General features: G+C 44.7%; 4 protein-coding genes across 4 annotated transcripts; 2 read left to right on the forward strand and 2 right to left on the reverse strand.

Annotated features, from left to right (window-relative positions):
- Positions 1 to 2,048: 2,048 nt before the first annotated feature.
- LOC128728539 (DDB1- and CUL4-associated factor 6-like) lies at positions 2,049 to 8,958 on the reverse strand. The gene is made up of 8 exons (XM_053822166.1): positions 7,016 to 8,958; positions 6,693 to 6,945; positions 6,492 to 6,602; positions 6,345 to 6,396; positions 4,341 to 4,630; positions 3,507 to 4,188; positions 2,316 to 2,609; positions 2,049 to 2,257 (listed from the first exon to the last, which is right to left on the reverse strand). Exons 1-8 carry the CDS (start codon positions 8,956 to 8,958, stop codon positions 2,049 to 2,051), a joined length of 3,834 nt encoding a protein of 1,277 aa, XP_053678141.1.
- Positions 8,959 to 11,080: 2,122 nt separating this feature from the next.
- Positions 11,081 to 11,724, forward strand: LOC128728650 (glutamyl-tRNA(Gln) amidotransferase subunit C, mitochondrial). The gene is made up of 2 exons (XM_053822282.1): positions 11,081 to 11,373; positions 11,444 to 11,724. Exons 1-2 carry the CDS (start codon positions 11,081 to 11,083, stop codon positions 11,682 to 11,684), a joined length of 534 nt encoding a protein of 177 aa, XP_053678257.1. The 3' UTR covers positions 11,685 to 11,724.
- Positions 11,725 to 11,749: 25 nt separating this feature from the next.
- Positions 11,750 to 12,923, forward strand: LOC128728652 (DNA polymerase subunit gamma-2, mitochondrial). The gene is made up of 2 exons (XM_053822284.1): positions 11,750 to 12,557; positions 12,628 to 12,923. Exons 1-2 carry the CDS (start codon positions 11,750 to 11,752, stop codon positions 12,921 to 12,923), a joined length of 1,104 nt encoding a protein of 367 aa, XP_053678259.1.
- LOC128728651 (origin recognition complex subunit 5) lies at positions 12,920 to 14,489 on the reverse strand. Its single transcript, XM_053822283.1, has 2 exons — positions 13,756 to 14,489; positions 12,920 to 13,681 (listed from the first exon to the last, which is right to left on the reverse strand). The coding sequence occupies exons 1-2, from the start codon at positions 14,353 to 14,355 to the stop codon at positions 12,920 to 12,922; spliced, it is 1,362 nt and encodes a 453-aa protein (XP_053678258.1). The 5' UTR covers positions 14,356 to 14,489.
- Positions 14,490 to 14,509: the final 20 nt, after the last annotated feature.

A 14,509-nucleotide genomic window follows, 5' to 3' on the forward strand; every position in this document is an offset into this window, starting at 1 on the left:
CATCTTAAACTGTCCAGCTTGCTGGGCGGGGCGGGCGGGGGGAGGGGAAGGGGATCGTTTCACTCATCCGTTTCTCTCCACTAGATATGGCTTTGGCATTCTCGTCGTGTCGGTTACACTGGGAGCCCGTCGTTTGTCGCAGAAAATCCGCTGAATATCGATCCGCAAAGTTTCGTCTTTTTTTCCCCCCACCGCAAGTCTCTTAGCTTTTCGTTTCCCTATAATTGTTTGGCCTGGTGAAATGATGCGTTCGTGTTTTTTTTTCTTTTTATATATAGTACCCCGTGAGCTCTTGCGCGATCTCAAAGGTGCTCGAAATACCGAACAGAGTAGGTCGAATTTCTTAGGTACAGATCAATCAGACCGTTCTAAATACACTGTTAAAGGCGCCAGGCTCCAACGAATCTGCACCCTTATAAACTCTCCCGACCTACGCCTATAGCTACCATCCTCCTAGACATCTGCATAGAAAAATATCACAATAGAGATAGCTTTAACCTTTTTTTTTAAACGATAGGTTTCCAGTGGTGTGCACGCAAACGCGGCGGAACACACCGGGATCATTGTCTTGCTCCTGCCGTACTTGCACGGCACCCTCGTACGGTCGAACCTGTTCCGTTTCGTTGTCTGCTGACGAATTTACAGATGGAAACTGTGAAGAGTGGACATAAACCATCTACAACTCTGACACTGGCTAAGCGCAACGAAACCGCTGCATACGACGATTTAGAACCTATGTATGGATGTGTGTATGTATGCCTATGTACTAAATAGATCTTATTGAAATGTTACTTTTCTTGTTCGCTTTAATAACGTTATCGTGCCCTTACATTCTGCGTTCTGGGGAAGGTGGCGCATGATGACCGACTAAATATTTCCTTGTGGCATCTTTATCGAAAATTCTTCTGCTGCCTTCTTCTAACTGCCTGCTTCACATCGCAAATATGCTATGGCCACTCCTTTACGGCTCTATGGCTCGGAACTCGACGCGTCGAAGCCCTTCCGACAGTAATTAAGTTATGGTATTTCCCTTTTTTTTACATGTTTGCTTCAATCGCTTCTAATTCAAGGACTTTCTGTCGCGTAAAATTCATGTTCAAATATTTCCTACCGCAAAACGCGTTGAATGATTTGTTTTTTTTTTTGTGTGTGATGAATATGATCGTGATTGTATGAACCGCAGCTATCCGAAATAAAGGACGCACTCAAATACGTAGTGTTGGTTCAGTGCAAAAGGGGGAAAACACAAGAAAATTACAGCTGAAACCCTCTAAAAGCTAGAACAAACGGCCTGGGTGATGAATTCCTGCCACAGCCAGTAAACTTCAGCGTTTCGTAAATAAATTGTGAGATCTGTTAGGCAAGCAACATTTGACGTAATGTACAAATTAAAAATATCCCTGCAAATTCCAGCAAACTGCGATGAAAAATTCTGGTTTAAAAATTAGTTCTGTCAGACTTAAACGACGCATTAGCTCGGGAAATAATGCAGATAGCTAGAGTAGAAGAACCCTAGCTGTTGGTAGAATATGCCATAACTAGCCCCTTCAGGCGATTATACGATAAATTCAAACAAAACGATTTAGGATAGACGGCCTCGTATGGTATGGGTTTTGTTAACCGTGCACGTTTTGCACTTGTTAACATGTTTTTGTTAACGGTTGCTTTCCAATTTTGAAACAAAAACAAATCTAGCTTATGATCTACTATAATTCACATAACTCGTTGCGAGTTGGTTTAAATAATAATTTGCCTACAGTCTTCTACCAGACGGTTCATTTTACGTACGTAACATAATCGAACTTTAGGAAGAGCTCTTATCAATCTACACGATCAAACATTGTAATAAATCGATAAATCGATCGAACATCCGCGTCGTTCTAGTGTTTCGCTGCAAGCTTTCGACGGAATGTACCACATAATCTCTATCGTTGTCTTAGCACGCCGGATTCCCCACTCTGTAGTAACAAATGGCCAACCTGTACTGCTGGGTTTACGTTCACTTTCGCCCTTCAGCCGGTACTGGTGTCAGGCTGAATGGGGAACTTTCAGACGTCCACCGACACGACGTCCCCGTTTATCGACGAGTTGGTGGTGCTCGTGTGCAACAGCTTGTTCCCTTCGTCGATGAACGTTTCCGTTTCCTCGTACAGATAAGGTGGCACCATGTGCTCGCGTCTTCGTCGCTGGTAAATGACGGCTAGCGCAAACAAACTCACGATGGCAAACGAAACCACGAGGCTGCCGGCGAAGATCACTAAAAGAAGCTTGTTTAGTACTAGAAAACGGGCTCGATTTCGAACGCATCTACTCACCTGCGATTGTTTCCGCACGCGAGCTATCCGGACTATTGCCACCGTTGGGATCATCATCGTCATCGTCGCGGGAGCTGTTGCTCAAAATGTGCTGAATGTGGTTCACGTTGCCTTCCAGGTAAGTCGGTGGCATCAGGTTAAGTATCTCGCAAAACAGATAGAACAGATCGACCGTATCAAACGGTTCGACGGTCAGCTGCTCACGGATACTGGGTCCGTACGCGAAGAAGATCGAGTTCATTACCGGCAGGAAGTTGTCGTAACCGTGTAAGCCGTACTGTGTGTCTGGTGTCACTGTGGTGAATGGAAAAACGGAATATTAGCAGTGTAGCGTTTTCTCTTTTACAACCATCTAGGGGAGAATGTTTTTACACCACTTCCAGGAGGAAAAAAGTGTTTTAATACCTGTTTGAATGAAATATGTAAGTTTTTAACTATATAATAGACTTATTTTTTCAATCATATTGCTAAGCATTTAATAATGAGTTTACACAATGTTTTAAAAATAAAAATGTCCTTTTTTCTATGTGTACAATAATCCGAAATGGTCAACTGAATCGTACATTTAAAACCATTGAAAATATGCCACAAATAAAGAGTATCAAATAATTTACTGCAGGCGTAAAGTATAGATATAAAGAGGTAATAAATCTGCCTACTTCCGTGGTTAAACATATCATATTTTGAGTAGAGGAATTATCTACAATTTTCTACGATGTGAGAAACATTTCAACTCCATGTTATCTGGATATGCTAAACAACTGCTTCAGCACTTTAATCAGAGCCTTTCTTGTCGATAGAAATATAATCAGACCGTGGTTGAGATTGGAGAGGGGAGATTTTTTGTCGTTGCAATTGCTAATCAGAAGCTTAGTCATAGTAGGCGAAGCGGTGTGTATGTTTCAACGTTACCGATTCAGTATCAATGGTAAATATTGAAGCCAACAGGAAGCGTTTGCTTATCTCAGCAAGCGGGTCATACTTCATGTGACTGATGAAACGTTTGACTTTACTGAAAATAGCACGCAAGCAGCCAACGAAGCCATTGCAGCAAATGAAAAACCCCAAATGGATTTCTTCCCATAGCAGATTGCTCGAGTAATTGAGCTAATGGTCTCTTATCCTTGGGGACAAAAAATGATATACCTTAAAAATACAAAAATTCATTTTAACTCCTACTCCAACACCTACCTACGACACCGAAATGCTGACGATAGTACTCGACCGTCTTCCACATATCATCGAACGCGTACCCAAGCTGCGCCACGGCAGTAATCGGACCAGTCCGACGGGAGTTATTATACCTCCAGCGAGCTGGCAAGTTCTCCAGCATATACACATCGAACCGTACATCCTCATCAGCCGCCTTCCGCAGCTGCCGGTACAGTTCCGACTTCTCCTGCTTCACCTTCGGCACGATTTGCAGCACCGGCGAGGTGCCGTACGTGTCATACTTCAGCTCGTCCGCCACCAGTGCGGTGAGATTGATAAAATGCTTCGGCATTACCGGTTCCATGCCGTGGTCGCTTAGGTGTACCACGTTGACGCGTTCCTGCAGCCGCAGGTCGGCGATTTTCGCGTGCAGCTGGCGCGTTAGGTCGTTCAGCTTCACCACCAGCTGTTCGATACGGTCGGAGTCGGGACCGTACACGTGTCCGTAGTAGTCCGGTTCCTCGATGTACAGCATGATGAGGTTGGCGGGTCGGTCGGTGTCTCGTATCCACCGGAAGATGGTGTTGATGCGATCGGTCCATGGGATGGAGATGTTCAGTGGTTGCACGTGGCTGCAGGTGGCATTACTCGGACCATACCCAAAGTCTGATCCTGGCCACATCATGCAGCCACTGTGGCCTCCCGCGAGTTGGTTGAGGGCCTGTTTTCCGTGGTCGTTTCGTGGTTGATGGGGCAATTTGGTTTAATTGATGGTGCGGCATGTTTGATTGTTCGAAAGACCGCAATTCGGTTTTGTGTAGAGAATGATTATTATGAAAGATAAAAATAGCTCAAAGGTGCTCGCAGACTTACCCAGATCGGCATGATGGTGGGGTTAAAATGGTACAGCTCGTAGGAGTAGTTCAGATCACCCTGTTGCGAATCGTACAGGGTGCTGGACAGCACGCCATGCACGTTTGGGTACACACCGGTCGCAATGCTGTGATGATTCGGGAAGGTTTTGGTCGGGAAGACGTTCCGTAGGTACGCACTGGTGGTCCCATTGTGGCGCAGTTCGTTCATATAGGAGGTGCTGTTGCGCTGCAGATACTCCGTCCGGAAGCCGTCGTACGAAACGATGATGAGGACGGGCGCCTCACCCCCTGTACCATGCGTTCCACCGAAACCATCCGAGCTAGCTCGTCCGGGCAGCAGCAACAACAGCAATAGTTGCACCAGCTCGACCACGGCGATTGTGGTGGCCATGTTTTCTGGCACTTTTCCGCTTACCACCGGGGTTTTGTTCGCGGCAAAACAAAGAATCCTCTGCTACACTACTTCCACCCCTCCCAATCTGCGCTACCGAGCAGCTTGCGTAACGCGGTCTTTGTTAAACGATTGGTTTAGCGCGAATTTGAGGCACTTTGAGCTGAAATCGTACCTACCACGAACCAAGCGCCTTTGGTGGCGGATGCCTTTATGTCGTCGTACTTAGAACTTAAGCTGCTTTTTTTTCTTTGCAAGTCCCTACGCAATATTTATGTGGATGGTGTTCTTTCTCGCTCTCGCACCATCAGCACCACCAGGAGGCACAGCTGACACGATACGGGATTGTTATTGCTCCGTCATGGTAATTGGATCTTTATTTTGGCACACAAAGCACGCATCTTCGAAATTGCACGCAAAAAGGGACGAACTTGTCGTCAAAAGCGTATTTTCTAACCTTTAAGACTGGAATATAATGATTGAATACCAATCTGTTTATGCTGCTTCCTCGCACCTGTTTCTTCGTTTGTCGTAAAGAACACAAAACAGAGACAACGAGCGAATTTTATTGCGCTCTCAAGTAAGCTTCAAAACGAGAGCACAATGGCTTGAACGAAACTAAATGTGATCCAATTACCTATAACCCACGTGTTGAAGTGAAGAATTATATCAACACAATATCTTAAAACCAACAAACGCATGGCTGCGAACGTTTCGAATACGTTTATTTAGTTTTATTTTACAGCGCACACGATACAATACTGGCCGAACTTAGAACCAACAGGAATATACGCAATGTGGGTCACGAGTTGTCAAAAACTTATCTCCTCGACCTAGAAACGGACCGTACAGATGATTGCATAGGGTTACCAGACGACATGTTATGGCGCTTTCACTTTTAATAAATAATGTAACTAAATAGTTATTTCCACATTTTATTTGTTTTTGTGTGTTAGTTTGACGATGAAAATTCCGCCCAACAGCCAAAAAATTATTAATGATAAAAACTGTTAATTTGAATTGAAAAAAGGCGTTTAGACAAAATTGACCTAGAATTTACATTCGATGGCCGCAAAACGCCTTAAGGTTATTGATATTTTTTTTATACGCCGGTCGTTATACGGCCACACAACCAAACAATTTATAACGACAATAAACTGTTAGCTCGATTGAAAAAAATTGAAGACACAAATTGGCCAACAATTTGCATTCGATGGCCGCAAAATGCCTAACGGCTGTAAGTAATTTATTTGTTTGTATGAAGTGCTAGTTTGTCGAAGAAAATGGGGCCGAAAAGCCAAAAACATAATGATAAAAAGTTGTTAGTTACAATTGCAATAATTAAAATTAGTGATATATATTAGCGCTTATAAATAAAATAGTGTTTATGAACAAAATCCATGCACGTGGCATATTCAAATTCAAAGTGAAAGTAAAGTGTATCGATGCATAATTAAAAAAGAAATTAGTTCGTGTGTTAGTTGAAATATAAGCTGGTGTCATGCACGAGCAAAAATTTTGATTACGGCATTTATTAATTTGATGTACGCTCTGTTACATCCAACAAACAATTGGACCCACTGTGAGTGGAATCATTTGCAACGAACAAACCCACGATCCAGCGTTCTTGAACGCTTGGAACCGTTTTAAGCAGCCGCTTCAACTAAGTTGGCAGCGGAAGGAACATCTAAGCGGTTTTTATGAGTTCTGTTCATTGTTCTGTGGAGTTCCGCTAGATTCTGCTTCGTCTTCGTCAACCGGTCGGTTTCGAAGCGTATGAAGGCACGCCAACATCCGAATCATGAACGACGCAGGAACCGTTATGATGTCCCTGGTTTCTTCCAACATCACTGCATTGCGCTCCATAAGCTAGAGAAGAGAAAAACATGTATAAATAGGTGTAGTACACTTTCGGTATCACACATACGAAAGTGTAACTATCATGTACAATAAACATACTTTACTAGCAACGCCTTCATCAAATTGGCTTTCCTCGGCGGTAGGTTCCCAAATTTTGATATCGTAATCGATACCGGACGTGGCCAGTATCGGTAGAGTCGGGTGTGGCTGGATGCAGTTCACTACATGATTGTCACCGGCCATCAGCATGACCAGTTTGGCGGTTTTGCGATCCCACGTAAATATCCCACCACAGTCGGAACCGGACATTACGAAATTATCGCCCCAAAATTTGGCCTCCTTCATTAATGTACTGCAAGCAAGCGAGTAACGTTTGATAAATGCATTTTGCTGCAAAACTACAGCTGGAAAAAGCTGCTTACCGAGCGTTACGATGACCGACGTACTTCTGCACGACGTAATCGAAGGTATCGAAGGTTATGACTTCCTCGCTGGGATCACCACAGGTGCAATAGTTGTGTTGTATGATAAACGTATTGCGTCCCTCAATCGTAGGATTCCGTCTGGCCGTGCCAGTTTCAGTTTCCAGTGATATAGGTGGTGCGAGTAATGCACGTGCTCTAGACGTCGACGATTCCGATGCTCTGGACGTCGATGGCTGTGGTGATCTAGACGTCGAGGGTTCCGGTGCTCTGGAAGTCGAAGGTTCCGGTGCTCTGGACGTCGAAGGCTGTTGTGCTTTGGACGCCGAGGACTGTGGAACTGTGCAAGACGCAGGCTGCGATATTGTGGATGTCGAAGGCTGCGATTCTATGGCCGTCGAAGGCTGTGGAGCTCTGGACGGCGAAGAGTGTTGTGTTCTGATCATCGAACGGTTTTGAACTCTGGCCGTCGCAGGCTGTGATGTCGAAGACTGCGATGCTATGGATGTTGAAGACTGCAATGGTCTTGGCCGTAAGTTACGGAAGTAAGGCCTTACAACCGATGTTGAGGGCCGCTCTTGTGGTCTAGCCCATTCAGGCTGCGGTGAATCAGACGTTGAAGGCTCCTGTTCCGCCACGTCTTGGTCAGCGTGCGGAAGGCGCCTGACAGGAGCAGTACCTCCTCTAGTAGCAGCGACCAAAATCGCATGCTCAGCATCAAACACAAGCCGATCTCTGCTCGCACGGCTTCTCAAACCTTCGCGAAGCTGCGGATCAGCCAGCATCTGAGCCATCATCTCCGCCATACGCGTCATGATAGTGGCCTGCAAACGTGGCCGGTCCTGACTCGCGAGCAGATTCGAGGAGTTAGCTTCCTGCGACGGGCGCGCTTCCGGACCAGTGTCGGACCAATCGCCACGCAAACGGAGCCGACGCACGGGTGTAGGTCCTTCACCGGACGTCGGTTGTCGGTTCGTGTTACGCTTCGGTATTCTTCCGACGATTTCCCACTCGGATACCAGTGGCACGCGAAGGGACGACATAAGGCCAGGATGCATCAAGTTGAAGAGATACACATGATCGGAGGAGTAGTTCACCAGCATCTGCTGCTCGCTTCGATCAATCTCGATCGAGGTGACACGGAACGGACGCTTCTCGTTCGTCGGGTTGGTGTACAGCTTCAACGGGACGGTGTACAGATCCACGCTGGAATCCGTGGTCGCTGCAAAATTCCTCACAGCGAGATAACGCCGGTCGTAGATCCGTACGTTGCTACCCGAGCTGCCAACAGCGATATAGTTCTGTGAGGTGGGCGATAACGCCATAGCCGTTGTTGCCGCTGGACTATAGATCAGGACGTTCTCCATGCAATTGCTGCGGTAGCAGCTCGTCGCAAAGCGCAGATCAAATAGACGAACGGTGGCATCCTCACCGCAGGATAAGAATACCCGAGGCTCGTTCGGTATGGTCGTGACCTCATACGTCGTACCTCTAGTGTGGCATGCGAAGTAAGTCGTACAATATCCACCGTTCACATCCAACTGTGCATTAGCAACCATATCGAGATTAGTGTGCTGTACGACACCGTCTCCCGAACAGGACACCACCTCTCTATTGTTAGATTGTGGCAAAAAGCGTGCGCTGAAGATGTTCGCACGGTGCTTCGTCCTTACGCGGTGTATCGTTCTCGTGCTGGTGAACGGATTACATACGCCGATGTGTTGATCGTCCGAGCCCGACAGCAGCATCTGACCGTCCTCGCTCCAAAAGAGCGTGTTAACGCAACCCTTGTGCCCTTCAACCTTTACCGGTTTCGTCATCTTGCGCAGCAGCTCGAGCGAATTTTTCGCATCTATCGACATGCGAGTCCTGTACCGATCGTCTTGCGAACTCGGGCCATCGAATATGTCGTAAAATAAGCTGCGCTTTCTCGAACCCGACATGTTGCAGCCTTGTTCGGTAACTATTCTGCGGGAGGGCTGAGAAATTAACTCCCCACGTGGCTCTTTTTTCAAAAACTGCTTTAATTTCTTACTTCACAGAAAAGCACGCGGCTTACGTTGGAGCCTGCGACCAGATTGTCTTCAGCTGCTTGGGCTTAGATAGAATTATGGCAATCTAGGACATTTTTTATGTTATATAAAATATATATAGCACATAACATATACGAAACAAGAACTGCAAAAGAAAGAGAACGATGGTTAAATATTAAAACGTAGTTCTTGAGTGGCTCATGCCAAAAATCAGTATACCTTGCTTATAAAACACAGATCGACAGGTGAAATAAAAATACAATCCTAATAGTAAAGTATGTGTATAATGTTAGTAGCCTGCAGTACGCCATTTCCATACTTGAGATTACCAAAATTATACAGCCAAACCAAAGAAAGCAGAACCAAAACAATTGGCATACGAGGCAGTCAAAAATAGATTTTTGGAATGTTTCTTCACCTACGAACTTTATCGTTCGCTGTAGGTGTCAAAAGCAGTGCGAGTGTTCATGCAAGTATTGCATTTTCTAACCTCTCCTGAACAAATAATTATTCTATGAGTAATTTCTGTGGCAAACGAAAGGGGTACTCTAAAAAGCAGTGAAAAACTGCCAACAAGTGATGAACGTGGGTGAACGTTTAACGTAGAAGCGTTGGTGTGTCTTGAAAAGTGACAAAGAATTGTGACCATGCAAAATAAAACATTATCTGAACTGATCCAATTTATATTTCGGGCTCGGAGATCCTGCTAAGTCCGCTTTTAAGTTAAGATATCTATGAAATTGCTGTCCGATGTATACGACAATCAACGGATATCGCTCTGCTATTATTGACTTATCTATTATACTAGATAACTAATCATTTATTTTACGATCAATTAGTCATGACTTATCGTTAATACTAAACCTGTACGATTAATTGATTGTAGGGGAGCTAAAATTATCGAATGCTAAATATGTTTAATGTAAAAAAAATGCAATGATATTTAACAAGCAACGAATTACTCATGAGAGATCATTCCCATAGGTTCAATTCCCTTCATCATTCCAATTCCCTTCAATATCGCTTGGATGCAGTCAGCTAATTTTAGAACGCCTTAACGTATGGGTAGCGTCTTTTTATTTTCTTTGGAAGCAAACTGCAACATGGCGGAGCTATTTGATCTTGCTACGCTTCAAATATCGACACATCTGCGTGCAAGGCAACAATTTGATGGACGGTTTGAGGAGGGGAACCGCTAGAAACAGGCCCTTTCCTAGGGAGAAAACGTCCCCATCAGCAGACCAGTAAATGTAGGAATACCGAACAAAGGAAACCGGCATCCATCTTTTTTTACATACAATACAATCGAAACTTACCAACGACACTCTTCGTAAAATCTTCAACGGTGCACCGATTGATTGAGAATAATGGTTTGTTTTGTTCACTCAACTGTTGATTTGATTTGTGGATGAATTTCGGAAAATTTATAGAGAAACAGCACCATACACAAGGAACACAGATAGTGCTTTCCAAACGAACGTGCAACTTGATCGTAGAGGCACAAATGAAAAATCCCGTTACGGTTGTAAAACTTTTTGCGTCGGAGATTGGTACTCTTGACACAACCGCCTACTGTTGGTGATACACAGAAAATGAAAAAGCCGACGCTGACAGCTGTCGCACTGCCCTCTGCTGGAGCATTTGATCGATTGTGATATGCGTCGTTAACGTGATCTTTCCTTCTTAGAAATAAATGATGGAAATATCGATTATTTTTTTCAATAATTAAACTAGCTATGTTATTGGGTGTAGTTTCACTAGATTAGTGTCATTGGGCCGAGCTCGTCGATTGTTTATAAACACAAAATATGCAGAGTTATGTCACTGACGAAAATGCAAAATATTATGTATGTTGCTTTTATTGACGAATATGTGACATAGCAGAATCCATTGACATTTGCTGACAGTTTCAAAACAAAACAAAAAATCCGACCCCAACCGGAAATGATATATTTTCCAAAAATAATTTTCAAGAGCAAGTAAAGTTAACCTAAAGTTAAAAGTGGATTGTTAAAAAAAATCAGACTGCCGAATGTTTATCGAAATCGTTAAACTGAACATGTTGCGTGGAATTGCGTCACGGGTGGGACTGAAACGCTTCTCTACGATTCAAGCCACTCATCAACCTCCCGTTCGGGGAAACAACAATCAGGACCGGCTCTGGTCGGAAAGGCGCCTGCAACACCCAACAAAAGTGCCCCAAAAACCGCATGGGACCTTCTTAGTGAGCAAAAGTGGAGGTGAAAAAGGAGCTGCATCAATAATCATCGATCAACAAACGGTTCGGCTTTTAGAACGGTTATCGCTAGTGGATCTGGACAGCAGGTAAGTTTAAGTGCCGCTGTTGTAGGTATTTGTAAAGTAAAAACATTTCACCGTTTTTTTCACACCCTAGCGAGGCTCTTCAAACGCTCCAAGACTCTATTGAGTTCGCTTCGCGCATCCTACCTATTGAAACCGAGGGTGTAGAACCGCTGTATTGTGTGCTAGAGAAGGAAAAATTGGTACTGAGATCTGATACTGTTTCTGATGGCGACTGCCAAGCAGATATTTTGCGGAACGCGTCCCTAACAGAAGAAGAATATTTTGTAGCACCACCCGGAAATATTCCCCTCGACCAGCACGAACAAGCATAACTTTAGATTCCATCATTGCATCATCTTTGGTTCCCTTTACATTATCTGCCTTCGTCAAGAGTGAGATGGCGCGAATGTATAAAAGCTTTGGGGACTTGTTGCTTGCATGTAAGCGTAGTAGGTTTGTAGATTTCATGATAGAAGATAAAACAGTACATGGGTTAAGCCTGACTCCGGTCGGGAAAATGTTGCGCGATAATTTACGCTCGGAATGGAACCATATGGGTAGCATGTCATCTGGCACAGCCAGCATTCCCATATTTAACGGTAGTAACAATATTAGTTTAGCGGAAAATTTTGATTTCGTTCACAAGCATTATTCGGCTAACATACCGGTGGGTGTGTTGATAGAACAGAACCGAACAGACCATAACGCTGTGCTCGGTGATACGTTTACCGTAAATCTTCCTGTGACAGCAGAGCTCTGCGCAACCTATCTCGTACCATCGCAGACGGCCAATCAATTCATTTATCAACTGCAACGCCAGCGCAAGATCTGGTGGATGCGGTTGTCCGTCGATCCCGGTCGGTATTTTATCTCCGACATGCGACGTGATGAGAACCGCAAGCAAACAACGGTTTCGATATGCACACGGTTTCTCGAACGATCCGAGGCAGAAACGGAGTTTAAACTTGAGCAGATAGAGCTAGAGGCTGGTGAGCTCGGTGAAGAAGTTTCACGTACCGTCTTCGTGCGGGAAGCGTATTTAAAGGAGAAAACTTGGCCTACCATTGTACGCGTTCGACATAACTTGGATCGTGCTGTACTGGCCATTTTAATGGACGCACTGGAGTGTGCTCCGTTAGAAAAATGCGTTAAAATTCATCGCAAAATTTCTCCGTTCAAGTGTGGCATTGTTTGCCACGTGCAAGGTAATTACTTCTGATCTTATTATATTCATTGTCATAACTTATTTCTATTATGGTTATTTTTTCTACATAGATGAAAACCTGCGGCAGGATATGGCCGATCTATCGAAACACCTCGCCAACGTGCTTCGTGCAGGCAAGTTCTCCGTCCTGGATTGTTCGTCTGACCAGCAGCATCAACAACCGGATACCGGGTTCCAGAAACAAATCGAGCTCCTGGACGTTATCGGCGTGCCGTACGCCCTCGTTGTCCAAGACCAAACGCTTCAGAATGGTCTGTTAAAGCTTCGTTCGCGTGATACAACGCTCTGCGAAACAATTCACGTGTCGGATTTACCAAAATATTTATTGCAAATAATACACGCTTAAAAGAAATCACACAAATACTGCCGTACATTGAAGCCCACCATGCGGCCAATCTGTAGTATGAAGTCCATTCCGACCGTGCACTGAAGACGTGCCGAACCATCAAGCACGCCGGCGTCGGTTGAGGTAAACGTTAGAAACTTGAGATGCACCAGCGTGGATATTTGCGCCAACAAATTGCATGTTAGGCCCACCTTTTCGTCCAGAATGGCATAGAAAATCGCCAGCAAACGATCGATGTTGAACGTTTTCGGTCCCAATTGCGTAGCCATCTTTTCCGACACCTTCGCGCGTGCCTTAACCGACTGGAGGCGTTTCTTTTGCTTGCCGTGGTTTTTCATGAACAAACGGCGATCCTCTTTAGCAGCGTTATGGCTGGCCAGATAGGCGGCAATCAGCAGGTATTTGGCGTAGTAAGGAAGCTCAATGTTCTGTGCGAGCCCCTGCTGGCCTTCGGTGGGCTTGACCGTCCCGATTCGCATGTAGATAATGCCGAGAGACGTCTTCATTACCTTCGATATGTTGTGCCACAGCTTCATTGAGTCGTGCGCGTCAATAGTGCCATCCAGGACCGGGGCGTAATAAGGTTTGAAGCACTCTTTTGCTACCAAGCGTAGCTCTTTGGCATCGCGGCACACTTTCCAGAAAGTGCCGAGAAAGATACTGATGTAGTTTTTGTAGAAATACTCAGTCAGCGCTGCAGTAGGCTGTACCTCTGTAGTATCATCCGTACGATAAGATGTGGTGATCTCTTGTATTATCTAGGTTTATAAAAAACGATCGTTAGGTGTATTCTCAATTGTAAGCATCCTACCAGCAAAACTATCGCACTTACCTCGTTGAAATCATTCAGCAAAATACGCTGCATTTCATCGCGAGTGTACTCAGGAACAAAAAGCTTCACAACAGGTGGCAAACCCGTTTTGGTAAAGAACTTTTCAAACGGAAGATATGAAATTAGCACCACAGAAATGTTGAGTCCGGTGGCTTCAGGAAGCTGCAGAAACATTGGCAATATATTGTGCCGCATATCTCGAAGACGCTCGGCGTTTTTAATGGCAATGATGTACGAGACTAACGGATCGAGCAACTGCAGCTCAGCCAGGAAATCCTTCATGTACTCAAGCTTTCGACAATATTTGTAATCATTTTCTGGTCCAAGTTCATAGTCCATAAGTCCCATCGCAATGGTTTCGAACAGGATTTTGTTCGTGTAGCTGCTGATTGCGTTCAGTGTAACATATTTACACCGGCCAGAATAGGATATTTCATCCAGCACTTCATTGACTATCGACCATTTTCCAGTCGATGTCTGGCCGTACATGTACAGTGCAGGTGGAAACGGATCGTCCGTACAGTAGTACTGATACAATTTATGAATTATCTTCTCACGGCAAGGAAAGCGAAACGAAACATTCTGAATTACTTCATCCATACCGACCACTAAGAGAATAACGTCACGATGTATAAAACGACCTGTGAATATTAAGCAGAATCATAGTTGCATTTTATCCTCTGTTAACGATATTCTCCAGCCTAGAATGAAAAACTTACGTTGGAATGTTTAACTTTGAAGCCGCTTGATTTGG

This window comes from Anopheles nili, chromosome X, assembly GCF_943737925.1.
Source record: "Anopheles nili chromosome X, idAnoNiliSN_F5_01, whole genome shotgun sequence".
Classification (NCBI taxonomy): domain Eukaryota; kingdom Metazoa; phylum Arthropoda; class Insecta; order Diptera; family Culicidae; genus Anopheles; species Anopheles nili.

What these genes read in the sequence shown, in the direction of transcription:
- LOC128728539 (XM_053822166.1), bottom strand. Translation starts at nt 8,958, where the DNA reads ATGTCGGGTTCGAGAAAGCGCAGCTTATTTTACGACATATTCGATGGC. An exon ending in TCAGCATTTCGGTGTCGTAG is followed by an intron (nt 2,610 to 3,506) that starts GTAGGTGTTGGA and finishes CATTCACCACAG; the next exon opens with TGACACCAGACACACAGTAC. An exon ending in GCGTGCGGAAACAATCGCAG is followed by an intron (nt 2,258 to 2,315) that starts GTGAGTAGATGC and finishes AGCTTCTTTTAG; the next exon opens with TGATCTTCGCCGGCAGCCTC.
- LOC128728650 (XM_053822282.1), top strand. Translation starts at nt 11,081, where the DNA reads ATGTTTATCGAAATCGTTAAACTGAACATGTTGCGTGGAATTGCGTCA. An exon ending in CTAGTGGATCTGGACAGCAG is followed by an intron (nt 11,374 to 11,443) that starts GTAAGTTTAAGT and finishes TTCACACCCTAG; the next exon opens with CGAGGCTCTTCAAACGCTCC.
- LOC128728651 (XM_053822283.1), bottom strand. Translation starts at nt 14,355, where the DNA reads ATGGATGAAGTAATTCAGAATGTTTCGTTTCGCTTTCCTTGCCGTGAG. An exon ending in TGCTGAATGATTTCAACGAG is followed by an intron (nt 13,682 to 13,755) that starts GTAAGTGCGATA and finishes TTATAAACCTAG; the next exon opens with ATAATACAAGAGATCACCAC.
- LOC128728652 (XM_053822284.1), top strand. Translation starts at nt 11,750, where the DNA reads ATGGCGCGAATGTATAAAAGCTTTGGGGACTTGTTGCTTGCATGTAAG. An exon ending in CATTGTTTGCCACGTGCAAG is followed by an intron (nt 12,558 to 12,627) that starts GTAATTACTTCT and finishes TTTTCTACATAG; the next exon opens with ATGAAAACCTGCGGCAGGAT.